Genomic DNA, 16,320 nt, shown 5'->3' with positions numbered 1-16,320 from the left:
GTGTTCTTCTTCGTATAACCCAACTTCTCAGATTATTTGCTCAGAGTACAGATTGAATAGGTACGGTGAAAGGAGACAACCCTGATGCACACCTTTCCTGATTTTAAACCATACAGTATCCTCTCATTCTAGTCAAACAGCTGCCTCTTGATCCATGTACACGTTCCTCATGAGCACAATTAAGTGCTCTGAAATTCCCGTTCTTCGCAATGTTATCCATAATTTGTTATGATCTACACAATGTAATGCCTTTGCATAGTTAATAAAATGCAGGTAAACATCTTCCTGGTATTCTCTGCTTTCAGCCAAGATCCATCTGACATTTAGCAATGATGTACCTCGTTCTACATCCTCTTCTGAATCTGGCTTGAATTTCTGGCCATTCCCTGTTGATGTACTGCTGCAACTGTTTTTTTAATTGTCTTCCAAATTTTACTTGCATGTGATATTAATGATTTTGTTTGATAATTTGCACATACTGTTGAGTGACCTTTCTTTGAAATGGGTGCAAATATGGATCTCTTCCAGTCAGTTGGCCAGGTAGCTTGGCATAGACGAGTGAGACACACCTACTAGAATGGCTAAAATCTTAAAAAATGACAATACCAATTGCTGGCAGGATGTAGAGCAATGGGAACACTCATGCATTGCTGGTGGGGATGCAAAATGATACAGACACTTTGGAAGATAGTTTGACAGCTTCTCACAAAGCTAAATATTGTCTTACCATACAATCCAGCAATCACGTTCCTAGGTATTTACCGAAATGACTTGAAGACTCATGTCCACATAAAACCCTGCACGCAAATGTTTGTATTAGCTTAATTTATATTGCCAAAAACTGGAAGCAACCAAGATGTCCTTCAGTAGGTGAATGAATAAACAAACTGGTCCATCCATCCAGTGGAGTATTATTCATCAGTAAAAATGCATAAGCTATCAAGGGACAAAAAGACATGGGTGATCTTAAATGCATATTGCTAAGTGAAAGAAGCCAATCTGAAAAGGCTACATGCTGTTTATTCCAATTATATGACATTCTGGAAAAGCCAAAACAAACAAAAAAATAAATAAAAAGATCCGTGGTTGCCAGTTCAGGGTTAAGGAGACGAGATTGAATAGGTAAAGTACAGGAAATTTTTCAGGGTGGTGAAACTATACTGTATAATACTGTAATGATGGATACATGACATTATGCATTTGTCAAGACCCATAGGACTTTACAGCAAAAGAGTGAACCTTACTGTATGCAAGCTTTAAAAAATCATTTATGAGGTCGGAAGACCCCAGGATGGAGTGTAGAATGTTCCACTGTCACTTGGCCTGCGTGGTTGCTGATGAGAAATCTGTAATCTTTCAAATCATTATTCCTCTCCCTGTAATGTGTCATTTTTTCCTCTGGCTGCTCTCAAGATTTTTCTTTATCTTTGGTTTTCAGCAGTTTTATTATGATGTTCTGGGCTTGATTTTCTTTGAACTTATCCTGTTTGAGGCTTGTTCAGCTTCTTGAATATGAAAAATTATGTCTGTCACTAATTTGGGGACATTTTAGCCATTGTTTCTTCGAATGTTTTTCTGCACAAATATGTATTTTTTTCTTCTTCAGGGACTAAAATCACACAATTTGATATTGTGCTTTTGATATTATCTCTTAGGTTCTTGAGGTTTTGTTTACTTTTTTCCTCAGTATTTTCCTCTGTCTTCTTTAGATTGGATAGTTCCTTTTGATCTCTCTTCAAATTTACTGGCTCTTTTTTCTGTCATCTCTGTTCTACTGTTGAGTTATACAGTGAATAACCAGTGTTTTTAAAAAGGTACCATGTGATTTTAATGTACAAAAATCTCGAGAGCCACTGGTTTAACATCCCCAGGCCTCAGTGTCTTCACCTAAAAAGATAAGGATGATAAAGTCTCCCTTACCTCCTTGCAGGGTTCTGTCAGGCCCTAGGAACCTTACCTGAGACAGGAGGAACTGCGCCTGCTCAGAAGTTAGCACCACTCACTACATCTAGTTAGAGAGTCAAGGCTGCCTAACCTAAGAAGCTCCATTACAGACAAAGCAGTGTATTATTCAATGTACTGCCAAGAATCGAGAGAATATTAGAAAAGGCATTCTCATGATTTCAATACTGAAAACAGGTTAGTATCCAGCCAGCTAGCCATCATTTCATTCAGTGAGTGGCTGCAGCCTATGCACATCGCCCCAAGTTGTACAGGTGCTTAACAGGTGGCCCCTGAGGGTTTGTAGGGGATGCAGACGCATAGCCACTAACTATGGGGCAGGTCACAAGTGCTAGGACAGAGGAAGGCACCGAGTGCCAGGGCATCAGAGGAGAGGGGGGCTGACTATGGGTGACTGATAGAATCTTTATCTTAAAATCCATTTTTAAATGAAAGTACAATATATGGATTTTATGGAAATCTACTTTTAGCATATTATGAAGCAATTTTTAAGACATTAACTGAGCTCATAATTTAGGCTACTATTAAAAGAAGTACTTTTTTAATTACTGTAAAGGATATACAGGCTACAATAAGAAAGAATTGTTCTCAGATTTGCTCATTATACAGTTGTATTAAATATTAATATGCTTATGCATAATACATTGGCATTACTTATTTAGTTCATATTGAATAAAATGTGATACATTTTAAATACCTTTAAATAGTACAGATTCATTTAAGAGTGGCTATTTCAACTAAAACCATTCTCCTCTTATTATTGACAGAATATCCAAGGTATCTCCAAGCATCCAATTCAAATTACTAAACCTCAAAATTTTAAAGGTAACGTATTTCTTTCTAATCTGCAGAAATCTTGGGTATCTTTTTTTCTAAAAACCTGGAAGTGTTTGTAATTGTTTTTCTGTGCTAACTAGCTGCTTCACTTTCCTGAAGTTCTCCTCTGTATGTGCACGACCGGATTTTAAAATAAACATTGAAAAGAAAAAAACAACATAAGAACTATGGTACCTCCCTTTTAGCAGTTTACAAGTTAAAATAGATGATAATTATACAAAGAAAGTCGCTCCACTCCCACCATCTCTCCCCCACCAACTTCCTAATAAAGAAAAAACAAACAAACATACAATAGCACTGACTTATTAAAGTCTGGGAACCACTGGAAGTGTTTACAAAAGCACATTAACACTTTTTCTTTCAAGCTGTTCCACTGTAATGCTAACTGTTAGATATCGAAAAGAGAAAAAGTACACATCTGGGTTTCTGTTGCCCATTTCCAATAAATGCCTTGTTCTCCTTGGTGCTGCTGCCACTGGCCCTTTGCTTTGGACACTGCTGCCCCCAGGAGGGTCATGGCAAAACAATTAAACGTAATGAGCAGTCCTTTATAAAATACTGTGATCATACTTAAACGGGGCCTGCAGAAGGTGATTATGAGCAACTCTGTCTCCTGTCGACTCTTTAAAATAGATTCTTGTGGGGAAGTTCTCTCCCTGTCCCAGGATAGGGAATCAGCGGGCCCCAAGACTTCTCTAGCTTTCCGTAGGGAGGTAGCTACTTTAACTCACACAATGCCATCAATGGCTAGAGTATCTAATCCACGGAATAGTCGGACTCTCCCACTTAATTTGATGCAAAGTCAGGTACACCTTCCACTTGAACATAAATTTTTCTAAAGAGGTATCCTTTATAAAGTTTCCATTCAAAGTCCATTTGCAGTGGCCAGTTCTCAGATCGCCCCTGCCTGGCCCCCATTCTGGAGCTTCCTTTCCATTGTAGCATGCTGCTCCCAGGCGTTTTGATCAAAACCACCACCTTAACGGGCCTGAGACATTAGACACACTGTGGTGGTTCCAGGATTGTAGCGTTGTGAGCTTTCCTCTTGCTGCTGCCTGGCCTACAACAGTGTAAGTTCTGTCCCAGGAAATGTGAGGCTTGTGCACAGGTCTTCATGAGATTTGAGCTCTCGTCCCCTGGAGCTCTAGTTGTCCACGCGCTGTGTTCTGCAACTGGGCGTGAGTTCATGGAGGGGATGCCTGCTGCCCTCCACGGCAGTGTCATCAGCCCACGCATAGGGCTGCCCCCTCACCAGGGCATCTGCGCAGGGAGGAACTGGCCCCCACTGGTCATGCCGCCATTGGCTCAGTCAGTCCAGAGTAGGGGATCCCGACATCGTCTTCTAGTCACCCCCCACCCTTAGCCACCGCTCTGGAGATGCTGTCACTGTTGGTGCTCTGGAAACTTCCACTGGACCCAAAAATCTCAGATGAAGTGCTGAATGATGTCAATAATTGGAAAATCATAGTGATGGCATTTTTCTAGGCAACCTTACTTACCTCCTGGTTGGCTGAAAATTGCTATGCAGTGAAAGAAGGCTTGAAGATTCATAACATACTTTTCCCGGAGAAATCCTATAGTTCTGTAAAATATGTAAAAGTGATGCATAGGACAAAGGAAGACATTTCCAACAAAGGCATGTATTTCCTTCCAAAATGTATTATTAGCTCACGTGGAATGGAATTTCAGTGGTCAACAAATTCACATTTTTTCTTTGATCTTAAGTCACACGCATACACAAACATGCACATACACCTTCCTCTACACACCTCTCAAACTATTTTTTGGAAAGAATTCCTTCTATTTTCCTTGACTTTCTTTTCAGGAGCAAGGGGAGAACTTTTCTCACTGAATACACTTTAAGGAGGCAGTAGGAACAACATTGCTTATAATTATTTTCCACGGGTCCTGGTTAAATACAACACAAAGTATGTGAAGTGTAGGTATTTAATTATAGAAGAAAATCATTAAATCACTTTCACTTTGTTGCTTTCAAAGTAAACCAACATTAGCCCCGAACTAAACACACTAATAATTGAATATTTATTTTATCTTTAAAGTCTCATTTAGTGTTTAAAAAAAAAGGAGTTCAGAATTTAGAAGCACAGTTTCAAGAATCCACAAACTGTGGTAGTGGCAAATGATAGAGTTAGTGCTGACCCAATGTCAAGCTTCTAATCAACAGGCTAAGAGAGTCTCTAGATTGTTTTTCGGAAAACATTCAGTTGTCAATATCTGATGTTGTCTTCGTTAAGAAATTCTAGACAGAGCAGAAAAGCTTAATAGTCAAGTTCATTTTCAGTAGTAATATGCTATTTAAAATTACATTAATAAAAATTAGAAATCTTGTATTTTGACTTTGGAATGATGCTAAAAAATGTTTGTATGAGAAATAGCTGTGAGTCTGTACCTGATCAAATTCACAAAGTGCTCTCCAAACAATGATTCAGGGAAAGAAGACGAAGTCCTCACCATTTCCCCCAGGACCATGTTTGTTTCAGCCAAGGGCCACACCTTCCTGGCAGCAGGTAGGGGAGACTGCATGTAATTACAGTGCACCTTGTGTGTTCCCGTACAGTCCAAAGACTTGGAAATCAACCAATGCAAAGGTGCTTACTTACAGAATTTATTCTTTCACATACATCCTAAGGAAAATAAACACTTATATGAAACAAGGATTCTTATGCACCGTAAAGAGTAAAGGAGCTTTGAGGACCCCTCACCTTCCATATCTAGATCCCAAGTACCCCTGTGTGGCCACACTCGGTCTGCCCTCCTTTATCCTCTCTGGCCTCATCACCTATGACTTCCCACCTTGATCACTTGCTGCAGCCACCCTGGCCACGTGGCCCTTCCTCCAACACACCAGCCATCTCCAGCTCGAGCCCGTGCCCAGGAACACTTCTCCAGGCACCATCTTGGTTCCTCCTTCATCGCCTTCCTGCCTTTGCTCAAATGTCACTTTCTTGATGAGGCCGCTACTGACCACCCTGTTTATAATGGCAGCGTCCCTACACACACACACACACTCATTCACTCACTTGCGAAGCTCCTCGCCTTGCTGTGTTTTTCCATTTCATTTATCACTTTTTAACATACCCAATAATGTGCCCTAATTGTCTGCCTCCCCTACTAGAACGTAAGCTCCATGGAGACAGGATTTCTGATGTTTTGATCACTAATACATTCCAAGCACAGAGCTTGGCACATAGTAGGCCCTTTATAAAATATTGACGAACTGAGTGAATGAATGAATGCATACAAGCCACCTGGGGGTATTGCTGGCCTCACAGGAGGCAGGAGAGATCTCTTGGCCTTGCAGACACAGGGAATGGCCAGAGCTGAGGCCCGAGGGCCTTAGCAGGTGGGTGGCAGGATGCTGACCCGTGTCGCCGTGGTGAGAGGAAAGCATGACAGTCGGAAGTCTGTGAATGGGTCGGGAAGGGGGCTGCTACAGTGAAGGACATCGTCAGGAGATGCTGAATTAAAGCAGAACTGTGTTTAACAGACTTTTCACAGATTGAGTTGCGCATTCTTGCACACTTATCTGGAGATCCAGAACTTTTGAAGTTGTTCCAGGAACCTGAGAGAGATGATGTATTTTCAACCCTGACTTCACAGTGGTAAGATATATGAGCTCATAATACTATCAGATCTCTAAGAATGCTGACATGCTTCTAAAAGCCTGAAGTTATTCCAAGGCTATTTTCATAAGAAAGAAATTACATTTTTCTGTAGTAGTTAATCATTTTGAAAAGAAGAGTAGATAACTAGGGCGCCAAGAGTTTTACAATTATGAAAGAACGGATAGTTTTCACTGCTAAAAAAAGAAGCCAGTCGCTAGAGAGTGTTATAGAAATATTGGAAAAATGAAAAGTGCAAGTCATACATCCCCTGCTTAGCAGTGCTGACACAAAGTAAACACAGCCCGTGGTTCTAGAAGTATGAGCTTCCTGCCTCATGGAAGAAAAAGTGAATGTAAACATTGCTGTCTGCCCCCCACATCAAATCAACAGTGCTTTACACTAGTGACCGCAACAAAACAAGACTCCCAGAGGCCGATGACCTTAGGCTTTGATGAGCAGCTCAACAATGTCCTAAAGGCCTGTCATCACCCTTAGGATGTTGGCAGTTCTTCCTCCTGGTTGTGAAACACTGGTGCCTGGGTGGCTCCGGCAGTTTGCAGTTGGCTGCTAATGTAAAGGTTGGCAGTGCAAACCCACACAGCTCTGCCACAGAAGAAAGGCCTGGCAAACTGCTTCTATTAAGATTACAGCCAAGAAAACCCTGCGGAGCAGTTCTACTCTGTGACACGTGGGGTTGCCATCAGTGGGAATCCACCTAACTGCGATGAGTTTGGCTTTGGTTTGATTGTGAAATGCCTGCCCTCTGTTTCCAAAGCAGGCTGAAGAGGGGAGGTTCAGGGCTCTCCTCGCACACCTTCCCTTTTGTCAGGAAAGTACCAGGTGTCCCAGAGGTTGCAACACACAACATTTGCACTTCATTTCCTAGAGCTGGGTCATGTGGCTACTCCTAGCTGCAAAGTACGCTGGTGAGGTTACTCTCTAGAAAAAAAGAGGGACAGGATGATTGTAATTGGCTTGGACAGTCACAACATTTCACCTGGGGCCAGGTACGTCACTGCCCAGAACAAAATCAGGGATCTACTAGCAAGGGAGAAGAGGGCATGGGGTGGGGGGCGGCTGTTGGTGAGGCCACTGTAGCTGCCATCTCTGTGCCCTCATCCACAGGGACCACGGTCTCTCACCTGAGGCCTCTCCACTTGTCACTCCCTCCCAGGAACTCTTCATCCCTCCCATCCCACCTTCCCTGATTAACTCTTGCTTGTCCTTCAGGTGTCTCCATAGATGCCTTGTTCCCACGAAGGCTTTCCCCACCACCTTGCCAGGATCTGTCCCCCTGCACTGTGTCTCATGCTCCCTTCACACTGCCGTTGTCACTGATGTCATCACTGTCTTCAATCCTCCGCTTTTCTGACAGAAATAAGCTCTGTGAGGGCCAGCCTGCGTCCCCTTGTCCAGCAGAGGGTGCCAGCTCCTTTCCGACCCATCACTAGACCCACTCTCTGGACCTTGTTTAGTGCTAGCCACCCTGCCGTTCCCAAACACCCCAGTGACTCGCCTGACTTGCAAAGGGTAAGCCCTTTCCCTGGGTTCTGGACTTCTCTCTTAGTTCATCCAAGTCTGCCCCGATGTCACTGCCTCAGGGACCTTCCTTTCTTTCCACTACCTGCGTGTGGCATGTTCTCCTCTGCATGTTTCTCTGCTGTCCGTCCCCACTGGTAGGTCAGCTCCATGAGCGCAGAGACCATGTCTGCCAGGTTCACCACTGGGCTCCGAAAGCGTAGGGACTCTACATGTACCTGTCGCACAAATGAATAGCATAGATTTCAAACTTTCCTGCTGACCAGAAAACCTCCCCTCCAAAAAGACCACCGTGACAAAAACTCTAATCTGAATAAAACTTCAGGGAGAAATATGTCATTTTCATATAATGCGAGTGTTACTTGATTTTGAAGAGGAGTTGTGGAAATTCTGTTATGATGGTGGCAACGGGGACATTTCTGAAAGTCAGAGTAATGAGATATCTCCAAAGCAGGAGACGCACATCCCGCGTGAATAAGGCACTCAGTGCAGCAGAACAGCGTCCACGGTCACAGCAGTTCATGAGCCCCAACCTGGAGCCTCTCTTCTCTCTTTGCCTTCCCGCCCACTCTGTCCTCTGCCCACCTCCTCGGAATCACACTGTCTGCGGGTCTGACCCTTCTCAGACGCTAGCCTTGCTGTCCCACCTCAGCACACAGCCTCCTGTACTCTGGCTACTCATACCTGGACCTCAGTAAGGGAGGCCCTGAATTCTTCCCTCCAGCCCTGGCCTCCCCACCTCAGAGTCCCTCCTGGCAAATCCGCACTTTGTCCTCTGAGGGCTTCTCTCATCCTCCAGCCCACAAGCGCTCTCCCCCGACCTGCCTCTGCCCTCATGGCCCCTGTGACAGTGCTGTCCCTGAGCATACCATGTGGTGGTGACTTGTCCAGTCTTTCTCCTCTGCTAAGCCGTAAGTCCTTCTCAGTCCTTGTTATTCTCAGAGCCTAGCCCAGGCCCAGCACAGCGCAGGTACTCACTGTCTGTCTGATTAGCCAGTCCCATCAGCGCCCCTCCCCAGGGCTGTGGGCTTCTCTGACCTTCTTCCTCCCTGGTTGCTGTCTCTGGTCCTGAGTGACCCCCATTATCTGCTTTCTTATCTCACACCCCCAGGGTGCTGGAGAAAGTCATAAAACAGAGGTGAGTGAGGCCACTAAACTCAGGTCCTGTGACTGAGCAGGACGCTTAATTGCCTCTTCATCGAATCTAATCAGCTGCTCCAAGCCTTCTTGACTTTGCACAAATGCCTATCCTTCTCTGTTCATCTGGAAAAAGGACCTCTCCTCTTACTGAATGACAAGGCAGAGGGCCTTAGACATGAGCTCCTTAACTCCTTCTCCTCTGCCTTAGCCTGTCTTTTTATGTCGGCCTCCCACGCCGCAAAGGCTCCTGTCTGAAGAGAAGCAGCACCCTCCATCGCCACAGTCAGGGCTGCACATTGGACCTCTCTGGGAGCTGTCTCGCATGCACCTTCCAGACTGGTACAGTGTACAACCCACACAAACCTACGGAGCAGCCCTCGTCCACATACCCTTTATTTTCCATTTTCACGCCAGCACTCCTACTATGCCCCTGTTGATAGGCACCTTCCCCTCTACTGAAAACACTGCCTGAGGTTGCCCTTAACCATAAAAGAAGTCCTATCCTTAACCTTGATGAAGCCGTCATTTACTGTTTACTACAAAACGAACCTATACTTCTTCCCCATATTTTCTCACTTCCGCTCACTCTTTCTTTTTTAAATAAAGTTTATTTTACCTAGTCAGGCTTTTCTTCTCTCAGTCTGGAGCCTGGAATTCCTCACATCTAAGAGGATTGCCTTTCTTCAGGGAGCAGTTGGCCTTGAGGCCCAAGGCCAGCAGGAACAGGCTCAGACCCTGCGCCCCACCTAGTGTGGTCAGTGAGCTGAAAGGCTCTGTGGGTGTGAGCTGATGTGCAGCGTAACTGAACCCAGGCGCCCTCAGGCCACCATGTCCCAGTGCGTAGCTCTGGCCTCCGTGTCCACTGCACCTGTGGAAACGCTCTTCTCCTTGGTTCTCTTCTACAGCACTCACCATTTATTCTTTTTTTTTTTTTTTTTTACATATAATTCACACAACATAAAAATTCACTCTTTCAAACTATACAGTGGTTTTTAGTAGATTCAGAATTTTGCATCCGTCGCCACTATCTAGTTACAGAACATTTTCATGCCCTGCACCCATTAGGAGCCACTCCTTATTCTTCCCATCCACGGCCCCAGCAGCTACTAGTCTGTTTTCTGTCTCTGTAAATTTGCTTATGCGAGATGTTTCCTGTAAAGGGACTCACACAGTATTTGGCCTTTTGTGTTGGCTTCTTAGTATACTGAAAACTACAGTTTTCAAGGCTGATCCATTCTGTAGCATATATCAGTAATTCTTTTTATGGCCAAATAATACTGAATTTTATGAATATGCATCACAGCAACACGCAAGCCACCAAAGTACGACAAACTGACAGGCCCGTGGAGAAATAAGTATGGTGAAAGGATACAACCCTGACAAAAACCTTTCCTGACTTTAAACCATGCAGTATCCCCTTGTTCTGTTCAAACAACTGCCTCTTGATACAGACCATCTACAAAACCCTACAGCTAACAGTACACTTAAGATGAAAGCCTGAATGCTTTTCCTCTAAGATCAGGAACAAGGCAAGGATGCCTGCCCTCACCACACTTATTCAGTACGGATGTTCTGTCATTGTTGTTAGGAGCCGTCGAGTTGGTTCTGACTTATAGCGACCCTGTGCACAACAGAACGAAACACTGCCCAGTCCTGTGCCATCCTTACAATCGTTGTTATGCTTGAGCTCATTGTTGCAGCCATTGTGTCAATCCACCTCGTTGAGGGCCTTCCCCTTTTCCACTGACCCTGTACTTTCCCAAGCATGATGTCCTTCTCCAGGGACTGATCCCTGCTGACAACACGTCCAAAGTATGTAAGACGAGTCTCGCCATCTTTGCTTCTAAGGTGCATCCTGGTTGTACTTCTTCCAAGACAGATTTGTTTGTTCTTTTGACAGTCCATGGTATATTCAATATTCTTCGCCAGCACCACAATTCAAAGGCATCAATTCTTCTTTGGTCTTCCTTATTCAATGTCTAGCTTTCACATGCGTATGATGCGACTGAAAAGACAATGCCTTGGATCAAGCACACCTTAGTCTTCAAGGTGACATCTTTGCTCTTCGACACTTTAAAGAGGTCCTTTGCAGCAGATTTACCCAATGCAATATGTCATTTGATTTCTTGACTGCTGCTTCCATGGGTGTTGATCGTGGATCCAAGTAAAATGAAATCCTTGACAACTTCGATCTTTTCTCCATTTATCATGATGTTGCTCATTGGTCCAGCTGTGAGGATTTTTGTTTTCTTTGTGTTGAGGTGCAATCCATACTGAAGGCTGTGGTCTTTGATCTTCATTAGTGTTTCAAGTCCTTTTTGCTTTCAGCAAGCAAGGTTGTATCATCTACATAATGCAGGTTGTTAATGAGTCTTCCTCCAATCCTGATGCCCCGCTCTTCTTCATACAGTGCAGCTTCTCGGATTATTTGCTCAGCATACGTATTGAATAAACCCAAAAAACCAAACCCACTGCCATCGAGTCGATTCCGAATCATAGTGACCCTATAGGCAGAGTAGAACTTCCCCATAGTTTCCAAGGAGCATCTGGTGGATTCAAACTGCTGACCTCTGGGTTAGCAGCTATAGCACTTAACCACTATGCCACCAGGGTTTCCACATATTGAATAGGTATGGTGAAAGCATACAACCCTGACACACACCTTTCCTGACTTTAAACCAATCAGCATCCCCTTTTTCTGTCCAAACAACTGCCTCTTGATCTATGCAAAGGTTTCTCATGAGCACAATTAAGTGTTCTGGAACTCCCATTCTTCGCGATGTTATCCATGATTTGTTATGATCCACATAGCCGAATGCCTTTGCATAGTCAATAAAACACAGGTAAAAATCCTTCTGGTATTCTCTGCTTTCAGCCAGGATCCATCAGACATCAGCAATGAAATCCCTGGTTCCATGTCCTCTTCTGAAACCGGCCTGAATTTCTGGCAGTTCCCTGTCGATGTACTGCTGCAGCCATTTTTGAAAGATCTTCAGCAAAATTTTGCTTGCGTGTGATATTAATGATATTGTTCTATAATTTCCACATTTGGTTGGGTCACCTTTCTTGGGAATAGGCATAAATATGGATCTCTTCCAGTCAGTTGACCAGGAAGCTGTCTTCCATATTTCTTGGCATAGACGAGTGAGCCCCTCCAGTGCTGCATCTGTTTGTTGAAACATCTCAATTGATATTCCATCAATTCCTGGAGCCTTGTTTTTCACCAATGCCTTCAGAGCAGCTTGGACTTCTTCCTTCAGTACCATTGGTTCCTGATCATATGCTACCTCTTGAAATGGTTGAACATCGACTGATTCTTTTTGGTGTAATGACTTTGTACATTCCTTCCATCTTCTTTTGATTCTTCCTGTGTCGTTGAATATTTTCCCCATGGAATCCTTCACTATTGCAACTAGAGGCTTGAATTTTTTCTTCAGCTCTTTCAGCTTGAGAAATGCCAAGCATGTTCTTCCCTTTTGCTTTTCTATCTCCAGCTTTTTGCACATGCCACTATAATACTTTGTCTTCTCGCTCTGCCCTTTGAAATCTTCTGTTCAGTTTTTTTACTTCATCATTCTTTCTTTTGCTTTAGCTGCTCAACATTTATGAGCAAGTTTCAGAGTCTTCTCTGATATCCATCTTGGTCTTTTCTTTCCTGTTTTTTCAGTGACCTCTTGCTTTCTTCATGTGTGATGTCTTTGATGTCCTTCCACATCTCGTCTGGTCTTCGGTCGCCAGTGTTCAATGCATCAAATCTATTCTTGAGATGGTCTCTAAATTCAGGTAGGATATGCTCAAGGTCATATTTTGACTCTCGTGGACTTGCTCTGATTTTCTTCACTTTCAGCTTGAGCTTGCATATGACCAATTTATGGTCTGTTCCATAGTCGGCCTCTGGCCTTGTTCTGACTGATGATATTGAGCTTTTCCATCATTTCTTTCCACAGATGTAGTCAATTCGATTCCTGTGTGTTCCATCTGGCAAAGTCCATGTGTATAGTCGCCGTTTATGTCAGTGAAAGAAGGTATTTGCAACGACGAAGTCATTGGTCTTTCAAAATTCTATCATTCTATCTCCGGCACTGTTTCTATCACCAAGGCCGTATTTTCCAACTACCGGTCCTTCTTCTTTGTTTCCAACTTTTGCATTCCATCAACCAGTAATTATCAATGCATCCTGATTACATGTTTGATCAATTTCAGACTGCAGCAGCTGATAAAAATCTTCAATTTCTGCATCTTTGACCTTAGTGGTTGGTGCGTTAATTTGAATAATAGTCTTATTTTAACTGGTCTTCCCTGTAGGCGTATGGATATTATCCTATCACTGACAGCTTTGTACTTCAAGATAGATCTTGAAATGTTCTTTTTGATGATGAATGCAACACCATTCCTTTTCAAGTTGTCATTCCCAGGATAGTAGACTATTTGATTGTCTGATTCAAAATGGCCAATACCAGTCCGTTTCAGCTCACTCATGCCTAGGATATTGATGTTTATGCATTCCATTTCATTTTTGACAATTTCCAATTTTCCTAGATTCACACTTTGTACATTCCGGGTTCTGATTATTAATGGATATTTTAGCTGTTTCTTCTCATTTTGAGTCGTGCCACATCAGCAGATGAAGATCCCAAAAGCTTTACTCCATCCACGTCATTAAGGTCGACTCTACTTTGAGGAGGCAGCTCTTCCCCAGTCACCTTTTGAATGCCTTCCAACCTGGGGGGCTCATCTTCCAGCACTATATCAGACAATGTTCTGCTGCTATTCATAGGGTTTTCACTGGCTAATGCTTTTCAGAAGTAGACTGCCGGGTCCTTCCTAGCCTGTCTTAGTCTGGAAGTTCAGCTGAAACCTGTCCTCCCTTGGTGGCCCTGCTGGTATCTGAATACCAGTGGCATAGCTTCCAGCATCACAGCAACACGCAAGCCCCCACAGTATGACAAACTGACAGACGTGGGGGACAGATGTTCTAGCTACTGCAAAAAGGCAAGAAAAAGAAATAAATGGTATGCTGGTTGGAAAAAAAGAAATCAAAGTGCCTCTGTTTGCCAATTTTATGATTTCTACATTAAAAAAAAAAATTTATGTAAAATAGCTTAAGGAATATACAAAGTAAGGCTTACTATATAGTTATTGTAATCAAGACATTGTCTTATTGGCAGAAGGATAGACAAAAAGAGGATCCAGAAATACAAAGGTAGTCGCCGACTTACGATGGGGTTCCGTTCCTATGACTATTATAAGTCGTATCTGATGACTCCATCATAAATCACTTTGCGTGATTTCTAGCAAGAAAAACTAGGAGAGAATCATTGTGACAGCATTACCTTAAGAGTATTCTTAAATTTTAAGGACTCCAATACATTAGAAGAGCCCTTTGTTAGGATGGGGTTCCGTTCCAGTGACTCCATTGTAAGTCAATGTAAGTTAAATACCTCTTGTTTTTTAGTTTTCATTATTATCGCCTTATTATCAATATCTTTATACATCCAATCTTTATTTGTCTTTAGGGATTGGAAACATAACATATAAACATGTCTATATTTTAACATCGTATGTAGTACATATTACTAATGACAGGCTGTACCAAAAAAACGGTTGTATTGTGCATCGTAACGCAAATACATCGTAATCAGGGATCACTTGTATGCTGACCTGATTTTTTACAAAGGTCCAAAGTATTAGGCAGAAAATAATTCCTTTCAGATTCATGTTAAGCTGGTCACTCATAAAGCCAACTTGAAAAGTTCTTGTCTAGATTGGATATGGTGTATTTGTTCCCTGCATTTTATTAGCTGCATTTTATTAGTTCTTGGGAGAACTCAACAAATAAGAAGCTTTTAATATTTGGATGAGGGTTGCTTCTAATTTCCCACCAGCGGTAGCAGTTCAGCACTTGTGACTTATACTATAATTAGTTGCCGTGGAAATGATTTTTATATTACAAACAGAGGACTAGAATAGCATATGGTAAAAAAGCAGCCAGATCAAATAGACTCTTGAAAATGTTTGTTTCATGTAAATGCCTTATTGTTTGAAACACATAAAGCAAAAGCGACAATTTGATATTATATTATGAAATATTTAGTAATATCTTCAAAGAATAACAATTTCTTTGAAATTGCTAAGATCATGAAAAAAAAAGATCATATAGGTTGTATAAAAACTGGGGACTTGAAAGAGATGTTAGAGCTCATCTATGAACCCATGATTTGATAGATGAAGCCTAAGACCCAGAAATCTGGGACTTGCCCACGAAGTCCCCATCAGAGCCAGGACTTGACCTCCAAGCTGCTGACCCCATCTTGAGCAGCTAGAAACACAGCCATTCTGCCATGCTGAGGTCTGAGACAGGTCACTGAGCATTTTTCTTTACAGTAATCATATGTTTATCAGATTAGGTGGCTGCTTAAAAGTGTTACAAAATGCAGATTAAAAAAACATTCCTTATCAGTTGTGTGTTCAACTTAACATTTTCAGACTGAAGCTTGAAAAAAAGCAGTTCAAAAAATGTATTTCTTTTTTTTTTTCCTGTGCTTAAGGCTTTTTTTCCCCTTTTCTCCCTGAGACCTTGTAAAATCTGGTAATGTAAGCATGGTAGACAGTATTAACGTCTACCACCTCTCCTCCATGGAGGAAGATGGTATTCTCCTGCCCAGTAGGTATCAGACTTGGCTATGTGAATTACTTTGACTAATGAAATGTGAGTAGAAGTGGCATGTGTTATTCTTAAACTAAGGTTTTAAAAAGAAACCACATGTGATTCCTCATGTTCTCTTTTCGATTACACCTGGCAAAATGTTTAGAGGCTACTCTGTCATCCTGCATTAGACAGGATGGACCAGCCTGTGATGGAAATGTAGTGAGGATGAAAAATAAACTGTTCTTGCTGTAAGGCAATAAGATTTTGATGTGATTTATTATAGTAGCATAACCTGGCCCATCAAGGCATCTGCAGAACTAGGAACCAGAAGTAAGAGGCTGCTATTAAGAAAAAAAAAACTGTAGAGTGCAGAGCCAACGTGGTGTTATAAATAGAAGCACCATACTGTCCCTCTGCAGCAAAGACCTGAAAAACTAAGTAAAATAGATACAAACGTCAATCCTGGAACCCTAAGTGTCAAATCAAGGATAAAGAACTCTATCAAGCACCGAATGGAATAAGAAACTGACAGAGAATGCAGACAGCTACAGAGTGGAGGTCTATGCA

At 42.5% G+C, this 16,320-nt stretch overlaps 1 protein-coding gene across 1 annotated transcript in view; it reads left to right on the top strand.

Moving 5' to 3' along the window:
* Nucleotides 1-16,320, top strand: part of POLN (DNA polymerase nu) — a 236,393-nt gene that overhangs the window by 154,361 nt on the left and 65,712 nt on the right. The window contains exons 15-17 of the mRNA XM_003411340.3: nt 2,730-2,787; nt 5,250-5,327; nt 6,308-6,422. Coding sequence (XP_003411388.3) covers nt 2,730-2,787; nt 5,250-5,327; nt 6,308-6,422 — 251 coding nt within the window. The remainder of the gene's footprint in view (nt 1-2,729; nt 2,788-5,249; nt 5,328-6,307; nt 6,423-16,320) is intronic.

Source organism: Loxodonta africana, chromosome 5, assembly GCF_030014295.1.
Source record: "Loxodonta africana isolate mLoxAfr1 chromosome 5, mLoxAfr1.hap2, whole genome shotgun sequence".
NCBI classification, from domain to species: Eukaryota; Metazoa; Chordata; class Mammalia; order Proboscidea; family Elephantidae; genus Loxodonta; species Loxodonta africana.
This window is presented reverse-complemented; position numbering and strand designations above follow the sequence as displayed.